We start from the raw sequence: 23,832 nt of genomic DNA, 5'->3' as shown, positions 1-23,832 counted from the left end.
AAGATTCAAAGATCAGCATTTATGTTAAACAAAAAGCTTTTGTAACATTATACACTATACCATTCAAAAGCTTGGAGTCAGTGGGAAAGAAATTATAGAAAATTTATATTTCTACTTTGCAAGGATGCTTTAAATTGATCAAAAGTGATGATAAAAAAATATAACATTACAAAACAATTTCTATTTCAGATAAATACAGTTCTCCTGAACCTTCTATTCATTAAATAAACCTGAAAAACCTCAGCTGTTTTTAACATAGTAATAATCAATGTTTTTGTGCAGCAAATCAGAATATAGAATGATTTCTGAAAAACCATGTGACTGGGGTAATGATGCTAAAAAATCAGCTTTGAAATCACAGGAATAAATTACATTTTAAAATATTTTCGAAAAGAAATCAGTTATTTTAAATAGTAAAAAAAATAGTGCTGTACTTTTTGGATCGAATACTTGCAGGCGAGCAGATGAGACTTATTAAAAAAAACAAACAAACATAAATCTTACTGTTCAAAAACTTTTGGATGGTAGTGTACATGGAAATGCAAAATTCCAGTCTCAGTCTGTTAATATATTTATAGAAATGTACATTAAAAGGCAAAACCTGTGACTAGAAATACAGGCGTAATAAATATCAACCATAATTTGTAAAATGATGAGTTAGTTCTCATACTATTAAATTACCTAATCAATAAAACATAACAAATAAGTAAAATCGATAACAAGCAACATTTTTGACGGTACAAACAAACAAAAGGGTGTCAGTGGAAATATATGAGATAGATACAAATATCTGTCATTTCAAACAGATATCAGTAAGTAGTCTGTACTATCATTTTTTCGATATTTCAAACTGCTTATCTGTTCAATAAACACAGGTCAACTCATCATCACCGTCAGCTCAACCACGTCTCTCATTATTCCATGCTTCTCAAACGTGAGCGTCCACGTACCCCGTGATCTCGTATCGACCAATCAGAAGCGCCATTTCGCTCACTAGGAAATCCACATTGAGAGCGTCGCGTTGAACACAAGAGCAGACAACCAAACAGGCGCGGCGCATGAGCGTCTCATGAAGTCAAGTTGACCGTGTGTGCGTCAGAACGATTCGGGGGACGGTATAGTTTTTGAGCTGTGAGAATCTCGCTAAATCGTGAGAAGAGATGATCCTGTCTTCGGGACTGACATAACGGTTAAAGGTAATGCGTTTAAACCGTGTATTTTGTTCCTGTAGGCTTTTTTATTGCCTTGTAAAAAAAACGCGTTACATAACGTACGCCGGTGACCCCATTTCCCACGTTTGTTTTCCTAATGAAGTTTTTTCCGATGTTTCTCTAATATTTGTCTCCGTGTTGTTCTTTTGAATATCTTATTTTAGTTTAGGGGACGTAGCGAATAAACCGGAATTTATACATTAGCTCTAACTACAATGTCTCGCCAGTTTCACCTACTTGGAATTGACCTAATTTCTACTCCAGGATGCTTTTAGTATGTCTGCGGACCAGTGTTGCGCACCACATTAAAAGGTGTTTTAGTGTAAGGCAAAACTATTCATGCCCTATTTTGTGCATAATGCAAGTTGTTTGTTTTGATCACTAATGTTATATGTACCAGTCTTTGTGGTTACTTTGTTATGAATGGTAATATGAGATGAGTAGAGTTATGACAATCTGACCTGCCTTTCCTACTCACAGCATCATTTTTGAGGGTTGTTTGTAGGTGCAATTGGTAGTGTATTCTTCTTCTTTTTGAGATGTTGTAATTGACAGTTACCAGTATACTAACTACTGGTAGACCATCTTAAACAGGTAGGTCAAATTTGCAGTACACCATCAGGTAAAAGTATATTTTAGACAAGATATCACAAGGTGACTAAGGTATATTTTTAACTAATACATACTTGTGTACTATTGTTTTGTATTATAGTTTATATGAAATGTTGTGTTTAATATGCAAATGCTACATTGTTTAATTTGTAGGCACTAATTCTCATACATTTCCAGAACAGTCCTGTACCAAATCTCTGCCTGAAAAATATAATTGCAAAAAATGCAAACAAAACAGCCAGGAAAAAATATTTTTAAATACAATTTTAAATAAATTGTGCTATATATCAGGAGAATTATATAAAGAAAAAAACCCTACTCTAAAAGCTTTTAGAATATTGAAGTTTTGTTTATGTACAGTAAGTGCTACTGAAGTGGAGATTTCTTGCTCAGTGCATGAGAAAATAATCTGAGAAACTAGCCTTTAAAAATATGTATTCTATTTGAAATCTACAGACACAAATACATAAAATTGTAATAAGCACTTAAAATGTGTATTTTGATAATGTTATGGAAGCAAAATAGCCCAAAAATTGCCAAATGCATGAAAAAAAATCCTTAAACAAACCCTGTTGTGACAGTATGGTGGGTGGTATATAGGATGGATTTTTTAAGTAAAGTGTGATAAACTGGGATTGCATGGAAATTAATATGTAGTGGTACAGTAGTCCTGTAATAGCTATTATATTTATTTTCCAGCAATTTTTCATTAGCTTTAACATTTGTGCTTTGATGTCATTATGCATAAATTTCAGTTTTTGTCTTCTTAGTACTCCCAAATATTATTAATGTGGGTTTGTTGGCTAAAATATAAAAAATAAATAAATAATAAAAATAAATAAATAAATAAATAATAAGTCGTGACCTTTGATAATTTTGTGCACATGCTGGACAGTTGTAGCAGATGGGCTGACAGCACAAGTTGCTGGATCAATCCCAGGTAGAGGTGGCCTATTGTAATTCCCAGGGCACAGACAACTGATAAGTTGTCTCAGAGACAGAGGCTTAACTTTGCATATACAGTAGATAAATCAAGATAAGTCCTCTGCCTCCTTGAGACCACTTAGTCTGTATGTGTGTGTGATGGTTCACTGTAAAAATGACAGTGAATTTACCGGTTAAAGACAGTAAAAATGCTACAGTAAAAACCTGTTAAATGGTTAACGGTAAGTTTCTCTTACTATATATGGTGAAAAACTGTATTGGACGTTAAATGTAATCTCACGGTAGTACACCGTTTTTGGAAGTGAAAAATAATAACCGTAAATTGACATTCATTGAATTCCCTGCGTTACATTTAAAAATTTGATGATTTATTTTTTAAATAACACTGTTATTTAAAACAATTTTTATTGTTTATTATCACTGTTGTTTGTTTTTGTACGTTAGGGTTGTATGTTACATCTAATGTTGTTAAATACATTTTTATTGCGTTATTTCAGTTTTATGTGTGTTACCACAATGGTGTTCAGTGTTTGTGTGAATGACACTGTGCACCTTCTATATATGTTAATATTTAAAAGCTGCTTGTGATGGGCTTTGGTTCGTCATGTGACTTTCTCATTACTACCTGCTTTTGGTGGTTATCAGTGTATTACAAATGTACAAAACAGATTTCAGTACTTCATTAAGTTGGTATATTAACATTATATCAGTTAATGAAATGATGGTATTTAAATGTAAATTTAAGTTAAAACCGTAAAACCTAAAACGTTGCTGCTGTATTTTTTTTACAGTAAAATTCTTACAACTACAGCTGTTGTTTTTTTTTTTGTTTGTTTTTTTACCATTTTTTAATGTGTTGTTTTTGAGCGGGGGTTTTAAGACATGTTGATGATTGACAGGTAGGTTTCTATGAATGTCATGTTACTCATAAGAGACAGTATGGCATTGACATATATGACGGTATTAAGTCCAGTGTAGACGTCACGCATCCAGAGTCTGAGGAAGAGCCAAGAATTGAATGTCACAGAATGACTGTTCAGAATGAAGTCCAGATTTAGAGGATTGCTCTGTTATGAATGGGAAAATGAACAAAAAAAAAGATTAAAATCTATATAAAATGGTCTTTGAGCAAAAACAACCCATTTTTACTGTATCAATGTAAGAGATTATGATTTTAATGTGTGTAAAATAAGAAAAGAAAAGTCTCACAGACAGTACGATCAGTTATGTTTAAATTGTGATGGCAACAGTATGATGTTACGAATGAGATTCTGAAGTACTTGGAGAATTTATTATTTTTTTTAATGTCTGGTAAGGCCACTTTTCACAGTGTTTAATGAGGGTATAATTCAAAAAAAGTTTCATATGTTTTTGTTTTAAGGCTTTTCATTTCATTTATTATTTTGCTCTTTAAAAACATGAAAACCACTGCGAATGACGTCCTCTCCAGTTAATCAGCAGCCTCCAGAATGAATGTATTTGTCCTGATTACATTATTTATTTGTTTGTAGGGTGACTCAGTGAACATGGCCCCAAATTCCATCCACTGGTTCCGGAAGGGCCTCCGTCTCCATGACAACCCTGCACTTCAGGAGGCAGTACGTGGGGCAGACACTGTTCGATGTGTCTACTTCCTGGATCCCTGGTTCGCTGGGTCGTCCAACCTTGGGGTCAACAGGTGGAGGTGGGTGCAGTTGTTTTAGAAATATGAGTTATGATTATCCAGAAATGACTGAAAGACATTAAGTGTACATGACCTCATTGAAGTGCCTAATGTACGCAAAATATGAAGAGTTCATTTGCAAAAACATATAAATGTTTTTTTATTGTGTGTTCTAGTTAATCTCAATCAAACTGCAGTTGGGTTATTTTGAGTAAGTAAAAATAACTAAAACAATAGGACAAACTAACAATGAAAACATGATAAAATAATTAAAAACATGCTTTTGAAAAATGTAAAAAAAAAACAAACAGTTATCTCTTTTTGGAAATAAACTCATCATATGCCACTAAACAGTACAGACACAGTCACTATTTAATATGCGCTCAATGTGGGTGCAACTAAAAACAAAAACTATCCCTATCTATGTTTTATTGTGATATGTTTCGCAACTTAAAATTCCTGAGTAGCCTTGACTTGTAAAACAAGTACAAGGAACCTTGCTGAAGTTAAAGGTTTTTCTTATTCACACCCATTATATACTTGTCATTTAGCTGGTACTTCTTTTTTAATCACAATCACTTTTTGATCTACCATCGTATGTCACTTTATGTTGTTTACATTTGAATACGGGTCAGAAACTGATATTGAGGTCATTTGTATATTTGTGTACATTCTGTTCCTGTAAAAATGAACCCTATTGTTGCGTAAACCTGAAATACGAGTTGACACAATTTGATGACTGTATAAGCAATATACTATTGCAGGTTGTTCCAACTGTAGAACAAGACGGGGCAAAGTCATGACATGTTGCTTTAATAAAGATTAAACAAAAGATTTGATTACCGTGTTGTAAAACGTTTGCATGTTTGCATCCTTTTACAGTCACATCCTGCCTGCAGTGATTATAATGGTGCAGCCTCATTATCAGCTGATGCAGTGGCATTTTTATAGAAACAGAAATATTCTCTTTTGATCTCAGATTTCCTCAATGCTTATTAAATGTTGGGTGATGGCCCAAAATGGGTTATTGTAGGCAATATATTACTGGGTCTTAGTAATATTATCAGTTTTCAATGAACATTTAAGGTTGTAGCGTAAACAATTTTAGAATTAGGTTGATTTAATACTGTAAATTTGGCGTCCTGAAGCAAAACCAGTTGAGAACTGCTGATTTACACAATGCTTACATTTTAGAAATGCTCCATTTGAGCTCTGTTGCTTTCACTATAAGGATCTCAGATTTTTACTACCATGGGATGTGAGCACTGAGCAGTCTGATATTTTTCTATTTTAAACCGGTGAATACCCACACATGAAGTAATCTAACCACATGGACACGTATGCATATCGATACAGTCATTTCGAAGGAAAGTAGGCCGAGTTGCAGACCAGCAGATGCTTCGCTCTCAGAAGGCAATCAGACAGTCTGGTCACAGAGCTTGTCATTCAGCTCTTCTCACCCACTGAATGGATACAGTGTGATCTGACTGAATGTTAAAGAGCGCTAATTCACCAGATTAAAAGATGAAGCACCTGTGACTGGATTTGTCATTGTCAGCTGCGGTGTTCAGATGGCCTCTGCAGACTTACTTAAAACACCTGTTGAGCACCAAGTTTAGGTACTAATGCAGGGAGATTGCAGGCCACACTGGTGTCTGCTCTAAATCGCCTTTAAAAATAGTGGTGTAAATGAGTTAGCTGCTGTTAGGATTTTGTCCTCGCTGCTGTCATGCACACTTCATTTAGTACACTACATTATTACACCCTCGAGAGACATGTTACTCCATGTCAGTGCATCGTGTCAAATATATACTTGATGCCATGCACTATACAATTAGCAGTCATTCAGTGAACTGATGACACATAAAACCGATGTAACCGATTGAGTTAATAATTATTGTTATTGGTTCTTGTTACCATGCTCTGGGAATGTTATGACATTCGCATAACACTGACATACTAATTAGTGTTGACTTGAGATGCAAAACTGGAGTAGCTGGGTTACGCATCTTGTATCTGCAGCATGTACAGTAAGCGGCAGACACAATGTTCCTTTTATGCACCCATAACAGTATTTATACTGCATGTGCAGCAGAAGCATTACTGAAGCAGCATTGTCTATTTTTGCCATTCCAGCATCCAATTTTCATTACCCCTCCCTATCTAGACTATACACCCTACCAGTCAAAAGTTTTTGAACAGTAAGATTTCTAATGTTTTTTTATAGAAGTTTCTTCTGCTCACCAAGCCTGCATTTATTTGATCCAAAGTACAGCATTAACAGTAAAAGTATAAAGTATTTTTACGGTTTAAAATCACTTGAGCCACTTTCTAAGCTGTTGTAAATTACTCTATAAACATACACCTTTTTTTTACTTCTGTGTGTTGCTTGGCAACAACTTTGTTGCAACCACAACTGTTTCTGAGGAACTACATTGTTTTTTTTTTTTACTGATATCATTACACTTTATTTGCTCTGTTTTATTTAGTAAAACCTTACTACGCATATGGAATAACCGTTTTATAAAAGCAATAAGCCCTGTGAAGCTTCTTGAGGCTTTATTATTCCTGTGATTTCAAAGCTGAATTTTTAGCATCGTTACTCCAATCACAATCCTTCAGAAATCATTCTAATATTCTGATTTTCTGCTCAAAAAACATTTATTATTACGTTGAAAACAGCTTAGTAGAACAGAAAGTTCAGAAGAACAGCATTTATCTGAAATAGAAATCTTTAACATTATGAATGTCTTTATCATTTCTTCAAAATTTCTTTCCAAAAAAATTACACTAACACAGAGCTTTTGAATGGTACAGTGTATAATGTTACAAAACCTTTTTATTTTAGATAAATGCTGATATTTGGATCTTTCTATTAATCAAATAATCCTGAAAAGTACTAGATTTTTAAATATTGATAATAATAATAATAGTAGTAGTAATAATAATAATAAATGGTTCTTGAACTGCTAATCAGAATGTTAGAATTATTACTGAAGGACTTTGTGAGTAATGATGCTGAAAATTCAGCATTGAAATCACAGGAATAAATTACATTTTATAATGTATTCAAACAGAAAATGGTTATTTTAAATAGTAAAAATATTTAAAAATTTTTTTGCTGTACTTTGGATCAGATAAATGCAGAGTTGGTGAGCAAAAGAGGCTTTAGACATTTAAAAAACATTAAAAATCTTACTGTTCAAAATGTTTTGACTGGTAGTGTACATATATCCTCAAGATTGTAATGGTTCTTTAGCAATTAATGACCTGTTATTCAATACCAGTGTGCTGTATTTCAATTTATGTCCTATGGCAGCTCTCTTACTTTCATACTGCTAGTCAAAGATATGTTGTCAGTAAGAAATTATTACTTACAATTAGCAAGGCCACATCAAATTGACCAAAAGTGACAGTAAAGACGTTTTTAATGTTACATTTATAATGACTTATATTTAAATATATGCTGTTCATTTGAACATTCTATTCACTAAATAATTCTGGTGTTATGGTTTCCACTAAAATATTCAGCAGCACTGTTTTCTTCATTGATAATAAATATTACTTTCTGATTTCTGAAGGATCATGTGACACTGAAGATTGGAGTACCATACAGTTGCTGTCATGAGAATAAATTACATTTTAAAATAATATTATTAAAATAGAAAACAGTTTAAATTGCAATTATATTTGACAGTATGACTGTTGTACCATAATTTAATCAAACAAATCCAGCTTTGACGTAATTGCATTCAGTGGCAATCAAAGTATACATTTAATCAGTTAAAGTAGTAATTGAACTCATTAATTGAATTCATCTGTGAAACAGACCTAATTTATTTGCTTTTGCTGAAATTCAGCACGTTATCTACCTTAACGGATGAGGAATGTGTACCTAGTTAGTTTTGTGTAGAATCTGATAATGTGAACAGTAGCCCATAACTTTCTATCTTGGTTTCCTAGAATAGTTTTTCAGTAGTCGTCATCGCCAGTAATTGAATTGTAGACTTGATTTTAAAAGACTGAGCCTTTTATTGCCTCACGGCCGTTTTCACATGATCTGGGGGAACGGAAATACACGGATATGTGTGCTCTTTTCGCAGACTGGGTGCTGAGAATGTTGTTGTGGTTGAAAAGAGGTCACTGGGCTAATTTTATGCCCTCCAGTGGTGGAGACCATGCGCACTGCAAATCTAGGCCAGGACAGTTACATAAGGAATAATGTATGACAGGGCAGAGTTTTGAAAATTAGGTTTGAGTTTTTCTTTCTTGTGCTCCCAGTAGCTATTAGTTTTTGTATTCTGTCTCATTCTTTTAAAATTTCTTAATGGAGTCCGTGTGTGCGTTTATATGTGCGTGTTGGTGGAGTTGTGCGTGTTAGTGTGTCGACCGGTCAGCCAGTATCTGGAGCATAGGGAGCTTTGTCCCTGTCTGGTCTCTAATCAGGGCTTTGGTTGCAGACAGTCTGACTTTGGGCTCAGTCAGGACTGTAGGACCAAATAACAGACACAGGTAGAAGGTCGGGCGGGCCTTTCCGATAAATACTATAACCTCATTAATGAAAGAACAAAATGTTTTGTGGAGGAAGCCTACCGTGACAGCAGGTCTGTTGGAAACTTCTGCCGTGTTCGCTCTGTGCTCATATTTTTTTATATACAAAATTGTCTACTGTTTTTAGGTGGACATGATTGCCAACTCGTAATTACTGGTCTGGTACAAAGGGTTATGCCAGGGGAATGTCAGGGGAAAAAAATGTTAAAGTACTTGTTAAAGTTACTTTAACTTGTTAAATGTTAAAGACCTTGCACAGTTAAAGTTAAAACATCACATTTGATTTGTTAAATATTAATCGCCTTTTATGTTAAATATTGAAAAATCTAAATACAAAAAATCTATTTTTCATTTTAAATAAAATAAAGATAAAATAAAATCTTCTTATAGTATTATATCTTAACTAAATAACATACCTTTGACGGTTTTAATTTATTTTTAAGTGAGAACAAAAATGATTGTCCATGTCCACCAAGTGTAATCTGCTGATTTATTTATATAGCAGTGTTTCTCAGTAAAGGCTCTTGTACTTAATTTCCCCTCAGCTAGTAAGGCAGATGTGTGGAGAGGAAATAGCAGTTAAGCTTGTAACATTTTAAACGGGTCATGAATGAACAGATTTGTGAATGGAAACTTAAAGCATCTGTAGGTTTGAGGGACAGCTTGCAGAATAGTTAAAGCCTCAGGGTTTTGCTTTAGATCAGCAGTTCATTACCTTTCAGTACCTGGTCAAGTCAAATCAGGACATTTCAGTACCATCTAGTCTCTACACTGTAGACTATATATTTGATTTAATGTAGACGATCTTAAAATGTAATAAAATAATACAAAAATAAAACAAATATGCTTATTGGTGTATTCGACTCAGTCCAATGAATGTGGATCTGGCTTGATTGGTGGAAAGAAAATACAAATAGAAATCTTTTGTAACAATACAAATGTCTTTATCAACACTTTTGGTCAACTTAAATCATCCTTGCTAAATAAAAGTATTAATTTCTATAAATTCTTTAAAAAAATAAAAAATTGACTCCAAGCTTTTGAGTGGTATAGTGTATAATGTTATAATATTTCAGATAAATGCTGATCTTTGGATCTTTCTATTCATCAAAGAATCCTGAAAAAAAAATGTATTCAACTGTTTTAAATATTGATGATAATAATTGTAATAATAGTAAAAGTTTCTTGAACAGCAAATCAGCATATTAGAATGATTTCTGAAGGATCGTGTGATACTGAAGACTGGCGTAATGATGCTAAAAATGTAGCTTTTTACATTTTAAAATGTTTCAAATGAAAAGCAGTTGTTTTAAATAGTAAAAATATTTCACAATATTACTGCATTTGCTGTATTTTAAATCAAATAAATGCAGGCTTGGTGAGCAGAAGAGAATTCTTTAAAAAACATTAATCTAAAAACTTTTGGTAGTGTATGTTTAGCTAGACTTTACCTTTTTTACTGCAGAATTAAAACACTTAATTTTATATTCTTTCCTGACAGATTTCTCCTGCAGTGCCTGGACGATCTTGATTCCAATCTAAGAAAACTCAATTCCCGCCTTTTTGTCATCCGAGGTCAACCAGCCAATGTTTTTCCACGCCTTTTCAAGGTAAAATTCTTTAGTTTAAAATACTTCTACCAGACCTTGAATAAAAAAGAACCTCTTTATTTCTTTCATTTGTCTAATTTCATGATCCTTTCTGAAAGCCACATTTCAGTTTAATCCACTGCATTGCATTTGTTGAGCAACTGTCTAGTGTTTGTGATCTTTTCTTGCAGGAATGGAAAATATCCAGGTTGACGTTCGAGTATGACTCAGAACCATTTGGGAAGGAGAGGGATGCAGCTATTAAAAAGCTTGCGATGGAGGCCGGGGTTGAAGTCATAGTCAAGATCTCACACACCCTTTACAACCTTGATAAGTAAGCTTGATAAGATAATTTCCTTAAATCTAAATGTTACATTTTTGATTTTTAAATACTGGTTTATTGATGTTTACTATACCTGTTTAATGTGCAACTATTTGTAAACCATTTATAGGTTAATTTCTCTAAAAAGTATAAACACTCTAAGCCTGATACAGTAACATCTGTTCAACCAAAGGCCTTTTGAGGAGAGTTCAGGAAACATGTTTGACATATACTTATTTTTAAAAATGACACTCTTAAAACTCATAAAAAAAGATTTACAAAGTTACAAATCTCAAATTCCACTCCAAAAGGAGATATTTAGTTTTTAAAAAATCCCTTTTCAAGAACTACAACGAACGGCTCCTTTGGACTACAACGTTTGTTTTCCGCATGCAATGATGTCACGGTGCAGTCCATTTGAATATCATTAAATTAAATCCCGCCCATGGAAATTCGAATTGTTGGAGGGAGGGTAGGGACGAGGTGGGGGATTAGCCTAATTTTAGCGATGCAGCTTGGAGAACTGCTTCAGCAAGCCGCAGCACGGTGGATATAAACACAAGCATCGACTAGAGTGGCCGCTTCAGAGCTGTAACGCGCCACAGATGTGTGCAGTGTGTGGTAAGAGATGTATTCATCATACAGTGTAGATAGCTTCACTTTTAACGCAAGCGTTTTTTAAATGCATAAACTTGCACTAGAATAGGCTAGGCTAATCAGTAATGAAGGCGGGCCTTCATTAAACCCGGAACTAATCGAGCCTTATGTGCAAGGCTGGGAGAGATGTATTGTAATAATGTAAATTATGTTCAAAATAATGCATTCTTCGAACCACCAAGCATGAAAGCATGTTCTAGTACACCCCCAATACAAAATCAAGACTTTGTAAAAGAGCATAATAGGACCCCTTTAATTATCTCTACCTGTTTAATATCTAATGTCAGCTGCATCGTTGTTTTTAAACATTAAATTCTTGAAAGAACATCTAGAAATTGCTGTCACCCTCCACATCGTTTCAGGATCATTGAACTAAATGGTGGTCAGCCTCCCCTCACCTACAAACGGTTCCAGACTCTGATCAGCCGAATGGACCCACCAGAGATGCCAGTGGAAACCCTCTCCAACACTATTATGGGGTGCTGTGTCACACCTGTCTCTGAAGACCATGGAGACAAATATGGTGTGCCGTCGCTGGAAGAACTAGGTGAGCTGAATGAGATGAAAGAGTTTAAAGGGATAGTTCAGCCAAAACAATTTTTTCAGCATTTACTCACCCTTATGTTGTTCCAAACCTGTATGAATTTCTTTCTTCTGTTGAATACAAAAGAAAATATTTTGAATAATGTATGTAACAGTTGCTGGTATCTGTTGACTTTGGTTTGGTTTTGGTTTTGACAGCTTGAGTAAATGACACCATGTTAAAAATGAAGTAGACTTGACCTAAATGTTAACACATCTGTATCCATTTCCTGTGACCTAACACTAATGCATGAGTTTCATAAACTGCAATACAAGAACCCTCCAAGTTATGCAAGTTTAGTATTGTTTTTTTAACCTACATTACCTTGACTCAGGATTTGACATCGAGGGACTACCTTCTGCTGTCTGGCCAGGAGGTGAAACGGAGGCATTAACAAGGATTGAAAGGCATCTGGAGCGAAAGGTGTGATCATATATAGATGTACAGCAGTGGTCTCAAACTCGGATTATCTGTGGCCATATGTCACGTGGTGTTTAACAGCTAAAAAAAAAAACAACAGAAAGTGTTTTTACAACCATGAATTTCACTATATGCAATTATTAGCCCAGTTTTGGAGTTATTGGTGCATTGATGGACATTTCAAATGATACTTTAAGTTAATGTATAACAATCTTTAAAAGAACTGTAAGAAATAAAAAGTGAAAATTACAAGCAAAAAAATGTAAGATTGTTAATCCAACATGTACGGCATCATGTGCTCATTAATCCAGACTTTAACTTTTCCCTCCTAAATGTTTTTGCAGGCTTGGGTTGCAAATTTTGAAAGACCCAGAATGAATGCCAACTCTTTGCTAGCCAGTCCGACTGGCCTGAGTCCCTACCTCCGTTTCGGCTGTCTCTCCTGCCGCCTCTTCTATTTCAAACTCACAGACCTCTACAGAAAGGTACAGACTTGATTCTACGCTATGCATTTGTGTATAAACAAAATATCCTTGCATTATTTCACTTTCTAAGAAGGGTGTATTGATTTGGGGTGTGCCATAATGGTATATATCATGTATAATAATTATATAGTTCATTTTTGCTGAGAATTCAGCTAAAATGGTCTATATGTACAGTTGAGGTCAAAAGTTGACATACACCTTGCAGAATCTTCAAAGTGTTAGTTTACCAAAATAAGAGAGATTATACAAAATGCATGTTATTTTTTATTTAGTACTGACCTGAATAGGATATTTTACATTAAACATTTACATATAGTTCAGAAGAGAAAACAGTAGTTATCTTGTTCAAAAGATTACATGCAGTTGATTCTTAATACTGTTTTGACTTCAACTTCTGACTTCAACTGTATATTTACACCATGTGGTAATATCTTCTTTTTTTAATAAGTATACACAAATATAATATCTTAATTTGTGTGATATTCTTCTTGCAGGTGAAGAAAACCAGCACTCCTCCACTCTCCCTCTACGGTCAGCTGCTGTGGAGGGAATTTTTCTACACTGCTGCCACCTCCAACCCACGGTTTGATAAGATGGAAGGCAACCCAATTTGTGTACGCATCCCTTGGGACAAGAATCCAGAGGCTTTGGCCAAATGGGCTGAAGCTAAGACAGGTTTTCCATGGATTGATGCCATTATGACCCAGCTGAGGCAGGAGGGCTGGATCCACCACCTGGCCCGTCATGCTGTCGCTTGTTTTCTCACTCGTGGAGACCTGTGGATCAGTTGGGAGGAGGGCATGAAGGTGCATCTCTTACACATGGGATATAATTATTTTTTTTTTTTTTTATTTTATAGAGCAGAGATTTTAAAATTGGGGTTCAGGGAGCCACAGGGGACTATAAGGGAGTGCTAGGGAGTCAAGAAAGAAAAAAATATTATAAATATAATAGTGTTGTCAATCTGAATGATAAAATACCTCTTACAGTCTTTTTTATTAACTGAATAGCACGGAGTGGAGCCATGGATCCATGTGCAACACATTCTAGTAATACTAGTTTCAGCCACGCCAATTTGAGCCAGAACAGGTTGATCCATGCTGCACTTTCAGTGGGTTGCTCTAAGTGGGGCAGTTGAGTTGCACAGTAACACTCGTGCTCATGGCGATGATGCAGTGTGTGGTCTGCCATTTTGTTTTCAGAACAATACTTTAAATACATGAAGACGATGTTTAATAAGGATTGTGTATGAGAATTTGAAGAGTAAATTTAAAGATATAGTTCACCCAAAAATGAAAATTACCCTATGATTTACTGTCTGAAAGAAGAAAGTCATATACACCTAGGATGGCTTGATGGTGAGTAAATAATGGGGTCATTTTCATTCTTGGGTGAACTATACCTTTAAAAACGGCACTTCATGTCAGAAAGGTTGCTGATCCCTGTTATATAGAGGAATATAAAAATAGGCTGGATGGATACATTTGAATTGAAAGACCTTGAATATTATTAGCAATGACAGTAGAGTGACCTACTTTTTATCAGCTGTGGTTGTAGAGGTATTTTATTTCCATTTAATTTTTCTTCAAAATTAGGTTGTTCTTAGTTCTTTGGAACTGTAGTGTAAAAGTCTATTTTTAATAGCTCTAAATGACTGCTAATAACCACCATCTCTGATTGGCTGGTGAGTAATGGTAGTTATGATTGACAGGTGTTCGAGGAGCTCCTATTGGATGCTGACTGGAGTGTAAATGCAGGCAGTTGGATGTGGCTCTCCTGTAGCTCTTTCTTTCAACAGTTCTTTCATTGCTACTGTCCAGTGGGTTTCGGCAGGCGCACAGACCCTAACGGCGATTTCATTAGGTTGGTAACGTTCCTAAAAATGCAATACCCTGCTTTCGCTTAAACGCCTTTGTTTAAAATCTTGAATGCATTAAGGATTAACTTCACAGAAGGACAGTTTAATAGAATGAAGGAACTTTTTTTAAGTAACTAAGTGCAATGTAAAGAATTTCATAAGTTCATGAGGATTTTAGACAGTTGACATGGTAGCATTTGTTTTTAATATATGACTGAGATGCATAAAAAAATCAGTTGAGGTCTAGACATGACTTCCAACATCAATTAGTCAAGAAAGCAAACTTGTTCCATGTAGTCTCTTTATGTCTAACTTTTCCATCTAAGGCTTTCCAGTTCCAGAATTTGGTATTCCAGGATTTTGGCACTTTTCCTACACATTGTCCTCATTATAGTCCCCATGAGCAACAGATTGTAAACATTGCTGTCATCGTATTTACCATAGCTCATACGCATGTTAGTCCAAAGCTTGTATGTTTTTGTGTTTCTGTGTGGTCGTCTCATGGATTGAGTGAAAAGTTCAGCTTTCCCTTTCCTCTTTGTGAATTGTGGTTGATTGCTTTTAAGACGAAAGCCATTCTTAGCCAAAGCATTTGGAAACCTGTTAGCTGTGAATGTGGTTGAAGCTTGAAGCTTTATCAGCGGGAAATGCAGTAGCCTGTTCTTTAGCTCGGTAGCATCTCGTTTCATCAAAAGGGATTTTAACCGCTTGGTAGGGAAATGTATATACGAAGCCTGGCCTGTTTTCAATGCATAGAGAGCCACATTGCATTTCCCAGAGAGCATGATGGGAAGTGGGGCCCAAAGCCAGAGCCAACACTTCAATCTAGCTCTGGACAACTCCTCCTTATCAGACTCTTTTTGAAATGTTTAGCGGCCCTGTAGGCGTTGAATGCAGCCCTGCCTGTGCAAGAGAACAAGAGTCCTGGCCTTCAGCGTACCCCTGTCCTATCGAAGTCACTCACGTCCCGTAGTTCATCCAGCAATTTCTCAATTATGCTTCTGTACACGTAACGTCCTTCTGGCCGTTTTGCTTGTTCAGGCAGGATGTGACTGTTCCTGGCAAAAGGGTTCTGGTCTCTTTTGGCAAAACGAGGGGGCCACCCAGCAGCGGAGGACAGTATACTGCGTTTCTCCTTTGGCGGCTAGCAGGTTTCTCTGCCTTGGCTTGGGATCACTGTCGTCTCAAAAGCGATCAGTGGCAGTGCGAGGGGCAGGGAGCGAACCTGAACCTCTCACTCAGCCCTGAGTTTCGATTTGTTGAAGCGGGTGGGATGGGGTTGTGGGAGGGTGCTGTGTCATTGGATCTGGAGGGATTGGGAGGGCCTGGTCACTGCCTCTGCTTTCTAATGCGTGTTGTAGTAGGAATCTCCGTAGTCTCTCAGCACAGGCGGGACCTGTTGCCCTGTTTAAACTGCGTCCGCATGTCTGCAAGCCGTGCCTCCTGCAGCCCTCCGTCCCCACGCTCTGGTAAGGTGGAGCGCCTTAGGTAGGTGGCCTTTTCTGTCCCTGGGACCTGGAGGAGAGATGCAAGTCCTGATTTCAGTAGAGCCTGAATTTTTCAGTTCTTTTCCATGTTTTTTGTTGTTATGGTGTTGTGCTGACAGTTTTATTTGTAGTACGAAACTGGCACATATCTATAGATTCACATTTATGATATTACACAGGTAAATGTGTGAAAATATCATTTTGAGATCCTTGTAAATTAATCTTGACGCTTCTTGTAAAGTCTTCTTGTACCTGCTTGTTGAATCACGGGAACCCGATAACCTTCTCGCATAACCTTCTTCGTGTTTATGATGAGACTGTGGTTTAATCTCTCTTTGTTCTTTCAGACGATATTTACCTATTCTCAGAGGTTTCCCTGCCAAATATATCTACGACCCGTGGAACGCCCCAGACTCTGTGCAGGCCGCTGCCAAGTGCATCATCGGTGTCCACTACCCCAAACCCATGGTGAATCACGCCGAAGCGAGTCGTCTCAACATTGAGAGGATGAAGCAGATCTACCAACAACTTTCACGCTACAGAGGACTTGGCAAGAATTTCAGTGTCTTCTATTAGCAAGCAGCTAACTGTCTTATATGCAAACAGATGCCTCACATGCAGATGAATGAAACAGAACAGCATTTGAATGAAGAGTAATAGTGTTGGAAGTGCTGCAAATGCTAAAATGGTGCTTTGTAGCAGTAGAAGATAATTCTGCTTTCTATTTTACCAGGACTTCTGGCCTCCGTACCATCCACACACAATGGGAATGGAAATGGGATGGCGTACTCCCCAGGGGAACAGCAGTCCGGGACCAATACACCAGGTAATTATCATTTCATTTTTTCCCCCTGTATTTGAGATTGCAGACAAAGAATTGACAACTTCTATGGCTTTAAGCCAATCAGCTTTTTTAAATGTTTTGAGAAAAGCTAATAATTGTTGGCTCACTTAAAAGCAATTATATTTCTAAACCAAGGAGCTTATCTTTAATTTTTGAAGACAAAGAGACTTGAGACAAAATTACTTTTTTTTTTTTTTTACTACATTTTTGATGAAATCCAAGGGCTTTCTGGCCCTGACAAGCAACGCAACTGACACGTTCAAGGTCTAGAAAGGTAGTAAGGACATCGTTAAAAGTGGTTCAGCCTTAACTATGTGAAGCTACGAGAATACTTTTTGTGCACTTTATTCAACAAACGTGCTTTCAGAACGAGGCTCCTGAGTCCTTACTCCCTTGAAGGTATGGCAGAGACTGAAATTGTTGAATAAAGTCATTATTTTTGTTTTCTTTTTGCATAAAAAGTATTCTCGTTGCTTCATAACATTACGGTTAAACCACTGATGTCACACAGGCTATTTTAACAATGTCCTTATTACCTCTCTGGGCCTTGAACGTAGTAGTTGCATTACTGTCAATGTAGGGTCAGAAAACTCTTGGATTTCCTCAAAAATATCTTAATTTGTGTTCCGAAGATGAACGAAGGTCTTACTGGGTTTGGAATTAAATGAGGGTGAGTAATTATTGACAGAATTTTCTTTTTTTTTTAAACTATCGCTTTAATTCATGGGGACAAATTCTTAATTCATGGCTACAATAAATATTTTTTTTTTTTCCCATGTCGTGTGCTTTATACTGGTGTGACATAAATTGACTTTTTGACATCTCAAAAGCACCAGCTGTATCGGGTGGTTCCAGTAGTAACAGGAGTGGAAGTATTTTGCTGAACTTTGACAGTGAAGAGCATCAGGGACCAAGTGGAATTCAGCAACAACAGCAGCAGCAATTAGGTGTCACCTTTCACACTAATATAATACACTAATGGTTTTACCGGTGTGAATGATCATTATTAGCAGAATTAGCAGCACAAGATTTGTTTTCTCACATAGTCCTTTTCTCTTACTTGTTTTCCAGGATACCACCACATGCCCGACACAGGGCACAACAGTCGACTTTACAAGTGTAATGTCTCACATGACATGGCAGGCCCAAAACATTCAGGTAACAGACATGGAAATGTGTTACATCAGTATCATGCAGATAAACACAACATATCCAAAGTTAAAAACATTGCTTTATAAGGGCAGTGTGTATATACAGTGCCTTGCAAAAGTATTCATACCCCTTTTATGTTGCTGCCTTATGTTAAACTGCTTTAAATTATTTTTTCCCCCACATCATTGTACACTCCATACACCATAATGTCAAAGCAAAAACTGAACTGTCACAACTTTGTAAGTTTATTAAAAATAAAAAACTTGAAATAACTACATTGCATAAGTATTCATACCCTTACACACATTCAGGTTTCTTCAGAAGTATTTGATTGGGTTCAAGACCAGACTCTGGCTGGTCCACTCAAGGACATTCGCAGAGTTGTTTATAAGCCACTCTTGCTGTGTGCTTAGGGTCATTGCCACTGTTGGAAGGTGAACCTTTTGCCCAGTCTGAGGTTCTGAATACTCTGGACTGGGTTTTCATTAAATCTCAGTATTAATCACAATATTTTACCGTTAAGCTTTTCTTCTACTCCGACGAGTCCCTCAGTCCCTGCTGCTGAAAAACAGCCCCGCAGCATGATGCTGCTACCAGCACAATTTACTTTTGGGATGGTACTCTGCAGGTAATGAGCAGTGCCTGGTTTCCTTCAAACATGATGCTTGGAATTGAGGTTCATCAGACCAGAGAATCTTGTTTCTCACAGTCTGAGGGTCCTTTAGGTGCTTTGTTGCAAATTCCAAGTGTTTTCATGTGTTGCAGTAATGTTTGTCCTTCAGTAAGTTTCTGTTATCTCCACATACGATCATGGATCTCAACCAGAGTGACCATCAGGTTCTTGGTCACTAGCCTAACCAAAGCCCTTCTCCATCAATTGCTCAGTTTGGCCAGGAGGCCAGCTCTAGGAAGAGTCCTAGTTGTTCAAAACTCCTTTCATTAAAGGTAACGGAGGCTACATGCTTTTGTGAACCTTCAATGTAGCAGAGTTTTTCTGAACTCTGCCCCAGATGTGTGGCTTGACACAATCCTATTTTCCAAATCATACCCATTCACTTGAATTTGCCACAGGTTAACTTCACTCAAAGTGTAGTAACATCTACAAGCAATATGAATGCTTCTGGGATAAATTTCAGCTGTCCCAGATAAGGGTTTGAGTACTTATGCAATGGAATCATGGAAGTTTTTTATTTTTAATTAATTTGCAACATTAGAAAACTGTTTTTTGTTTTGTCATTATGGTGTATGGAATGTAGATTAATGTGGGGAAAATTAATTTAAAGCAGTTCAACATGAGGCAAGCAACATTAAATGTGAAAAAAACAAACAAGGGGTATAAATACTTTCGCAAGGCACTGCATTTGTGTTTTTATATTTTTACAATGTTCTGTATGGTGTTCAACAGGTCATTTGCTGCACACAGGAGGAAGCGTGACAGGTAAAAGGGAGCGAGAGTCGGAACGAGAGCTTGATGGTGATGATGACACCCTCTCCACCTCTCACAAGTTACAACGGCAAATTGCAGACGTCACTTCGGTTCATGCTACCAGTGGGAACCAGTCGAGTATGGTAAATACTACTCATTAAATCTATAATGTATAAATGTTAAGAAATCATACACTATTTAAGATTGATATTTTTCTCTTCTTTTTCCAGAAGAGTTAGATGGACATATCATCGTACTGAACAGAACAGATTCAAAACAAGACGCAGTCTAAAGGGGACTGATTTTAAATCTGGTTTCCTTAAAACAACTCACTCAGCATGTTTTTTTCTTCTATTTTTTCCTTCTTTTTCAATCTCTTTTTCTTACATGTTCAGTTTATATAAAATGTGAACTGAAAACTTATTTTTATCATTTAATGAAATTCAGTTGCTCTAAAAAGAAGTTAATGATTTTACATCCATTGACAGACAAAAACAACCATAAAAAGATTTCTCCTTGTTTCCTTGGCATACCCCTTTCTCTTTGTTTCATCTTTACACAGGGTAGGGTTTTATGTACTGATAGTGGGATATATTTATCTGCTTTTATCAAGTATGATAAAGCTGAGCTTCATTGTACACTCATTGCAGCTAGGACTTTGTGAGTATTTTTACAGTTTGGTTGGCACCAGCACCAACCATCGGTTGGAACCATCTACAACCATCACAACACACTTTTATACATTTTTCTCTGACATTATCTCATTGATCAGTTTCACTGATTCTCAGTAGAGTGGTGTACGTGCCACTTTTTATAAACAGAAAAATTTATACAGGTATATATTTTATATATTGGTGTTTCGTTCCTTGCCAGTTCAGTGTATTAGTGTTGACTCAGAAAATCCACATGTAAGTAAATAAATATTAAATACCAGCAGAGTTGACATTTTAAAATAGGTTTAAAGATTTCTAGATTTTGAAATCATCTACGTAAAATGATATTGCTTAACTGATTCATGTTTTTAACCTTGAACCCATTTGTAAATATTATCAGGGACAGAGCTGCAGTGGAATGCGGTTCTTGAATGTTTCTAAATGGGCTACTATTGCCCATCAAATGCATCTTTTTCTTTGTCATGCTTGGCAGACACACACAGACAGCTGATCTTCACGGTCAGGCCTTAAACACTGATAAAAACGCCAACTTAAACTCTGCCAAAGCCAGGAAATGACACTGGAAAACAACATTTTCCTAGTTCAACATTGAACACTACAGTACATCCATGAAATAAACCTTTACGGTTCTTTAGGAAGGAAGTGTATGGAAATCGAAGACACCCTGTTGTATATCTGACCCTTAAGATTTCTTAGCATTTCTCAGATTTATTTTATAAATCTTAAATATTTCAAATAAATTCATCTGTTTGTGCATGTTCAGGTAAAGCAAAAGCATCATCTGACAGTATTAATCACAACATGACATTGATTGACATTCCAAAAATATGCAAAATGTTCACTATTAACAACTTTTTTTTTTTTGTCACTGTGATAATGATTCTGCTGCAGCCCTTTTTACAATATATAATGTTCCTTTCTATAACTTAAGAATAAAGTAAGAGTAATCCAATTTCCAAAGTAATTACAATCGTTTTTCCTCAGGGAAGGTAACCAATAATTAGGATTCTGAAAATATTTAACATCAATATTTGGCCATAAATGCTTCATACCAAATGCCCCCCTACAAACCAAATATTTTAATTTAACTGTTGGTTTTCTACCATATTGCCAAGAAATTAAAAAATTCAATATTAACAAATATCAGTCACAACTGAGACTTCTGATAAATCCACCCCAATGTTTACAGTGTCACTAACACATGCTCTAATGACGACTATTGTGCATAACTAGACCATGTATATAAATATATGGACCCTTCAGTTAATGTATGATTGTTTATCATGGTGATCTGGCAACCTCTCACTGAAACTGGACTAAAGCTATTGGGTCTGAATTTGTGTTTGTATAGCTGGATCTGCTTTGACACAGTGACATCTGTATTGCTTTTGCTGACCAGCAGAAGTGTTCAGTTCTAATGTGAATGTTTTGATATGACAATTGTAGAAACCTCAGTGCTTTTTGACTGTAATATCTTTGTGCTATTATAGTTGGTTTCTGTCACAGTGGAAGACGTGAACCATTTCTGTTTTCTCCCCATCTGAATTAGTCATTCGTTTGAATTTTCTTTTTATTTCTTTTCTGTGAAATAAATGTGACGTCAAGTCTAAATTGTTCTTCAAGTCTGTAAAGAGTTGTAAAGGTAAATCTGATTGAAACTGGATTTGTTTTTCTGAGTCTTTTTTTTGTGTGTGTCTGACCAGATTATACATGACAAAACTTGCAAAAATTATAAATATCCACTTTATTTTTTCTCACCGAAATGGAGCGGTGCTTTACATTTCCGGTCTCTGGTGTTTCTAGTCTAATTGACATATTTTCCAAACTGATAATATAACGGTAAACCTACGCACATTTTTATATTTAGTTATATTGAGAAAGCTTCAATTCAGTCGAACCCCGTTTACCCCGTTTTAACATGGGTTTTTATGGAGACCCGAACTCGAAAGCACCCAAACGGAAGTTATATTAAAGGATAAGTCCACTTCCAGAACAACAATTCACAAATAATTTACTCACCCCCTTGTCATCCAAGATGTTCATGTCTTTCTGTCTTCAGTTGTGAAGAAATTATGGTTTTTCAGTAAAGCATTTCAGGATTTTTCTTCATATAATGGACTTCATTGGTGCCCCGATTTTGAACTTCCCAAATGTAGTTGAAATGCAGCATCAAAGGGCTCTAAATGATCCCAGCCGAGGGAGAAGGGTCTTATATAGCGAAACGATCGGTCATTTTTTTCGGAAAATACATTTTTTTATACTTTAAGCACAAAAGTTCGTGCAGCACAGGCTCTGGGATGCGCATTCACGTACTACTGAATCACTTCGAAAGGTCACGTAGGCGGAACCACGGACCCAGTGTTTACAAAGCGAACGCGCAAAGACTAAGAAAGTGCAAGTAAGTCAAACGCTGTTTACAAACAAAAAGGTACAACAATGTCGGACGATTCTGAAGTTGTAGGAGAAAATAAGATGGAGTTTTTCGACATACTCTACCTTTTGAGCCAGAGTACACAGATGATGAACTTGTGGTGATTCGAAGACGTGATTCGTAGTAGTGATGGGAAGTTCGGATCATTTTACCGACTCGGACCTTTGAGTCTCGTTCAGCAAAATGAATTTTTTTTTTTCGAATCATTTCCTACAAAATCAGCATCACGTGACAGCCCCATAAGATGAACGAACGACTCGGAAAAACCCGAAGACTCGAAACAGGTGAACTAATTCCAGTACAGAACCTAATAGGATGTTGCGCATGCGCGACTGAACGAATCACTCCCAGGGACGACTCGTTCTTCACGAGTCACATTAAAGATTCGTTCAAAATTCGTTCAAGAACGACCTGTGGACGCGCATCCCAGAGCCTGTGCTACACGAGCTTTTGTGCTTAAAAAGTATACAAATTTTTATTTTTCTAAAACAATGACCGATCGTTTCGCTAGATCGCTGGGATCATTTAGAGCCCTTTGAAGCTGCATTTCAACTGCATTTTGGAAGTTCAAATTCGGGGCACCAATGAAGTCCATTATATGCAGAAAAATCCTGAAATGTTTTCCTCAGAAACCATAATTTCTTCATGACTGAAGACAGAAAGACATGAACGTCTTGAATGACAAGGGGGTGAGTAAATTATTTGTAAACTGTTGTTCTGGAAGTGGACTTCTCCTTTAACTGTGAACACACTTGTTTGTACAAACAATTTTAGCGTTTAACGTTACTGCATTTTGTTATTCTTCTCGTTATTTCACTACAGCGGCTAACTTAGTGAACCAGAAATCTGGTACATTCACAGAAAACGCTTTACTTTTGTGTTGAAAAACAAGGTGGTTAAAATTAATTTATCTTAAATTGTT

The 23,832-nt window shown here is 36.3% G+C and overlaps 1 protein-coding gene across 3 annotated transcripts; it reads left to right on the top strand.

The window, feature by feature from the left end:
• Positions 1-1,016: 1,016 nt before the first annotated feature.
• cry3a (cryptochrome circadian regulator 3a) lies at positions 1,017-22,142 on the top strand. 3 transcript variants are annotated; one of them, XM_051116769.1, is made up of 15 exons: positions 1,017-1,196; positions 4,280-4,452; positions 10,484-10,592; positions 10,763-10,905; positions 11,913-12,097; positions 12,468-12,556; positions 12,898-13,038; positions 13,533-13,844; positions 14,750-14,901; positions 16,731-16,933; positions 17,117-17,209; positions 18,058-18,174; positions 18,299-18,385; positions 19,785-19,948; positions 20,045-22,142. In XM_051116769.1, exons 2-15 carry the CDS (start codon positions 4,295-4,297, stop codon positions 20,063-20,065), a joined length of 1,974 nt encoding a protein of 657 aa, XP_050972726.1. In that variant the 5' UTR covers positions 1,017-1,196; positions 4,280-4,294; the 3' UTR covers positions 20,066-22,142. The 3 variants fall into 3 exon arrangements, with proteins under 3 accessions (XP_050972726.1, XP_050972728.1, XP_050972727.1); XM_051116771.1 differs by having other exon boundaries at positions 20,039-22,142; XM_051116770.1 differs by having other exon boundaries at positions 20,036-22,142.
• Positions 22,143-23,832: the final 1,690 nt, after the last annotated feature.

Source organism: Labeo rohita, chromosome 8 (assembly GCF_022985175.1).
Source record: "Labeo rohita strain BAU-BD-2019 chromosome 8, IGBB_LRoh.1.0, whole genome shotgun sequence".
Classification (NCBI taxonomy): domain Eukaryota; kingdom Metazoa; phylum Chordata; class Actinopteri; order Cypriniformes; family Cyprinidae; genus Labeo; species Labeo rohita.
This window is presented reverse-complemented; position numbering and strand designations above follow the sequence as displayed.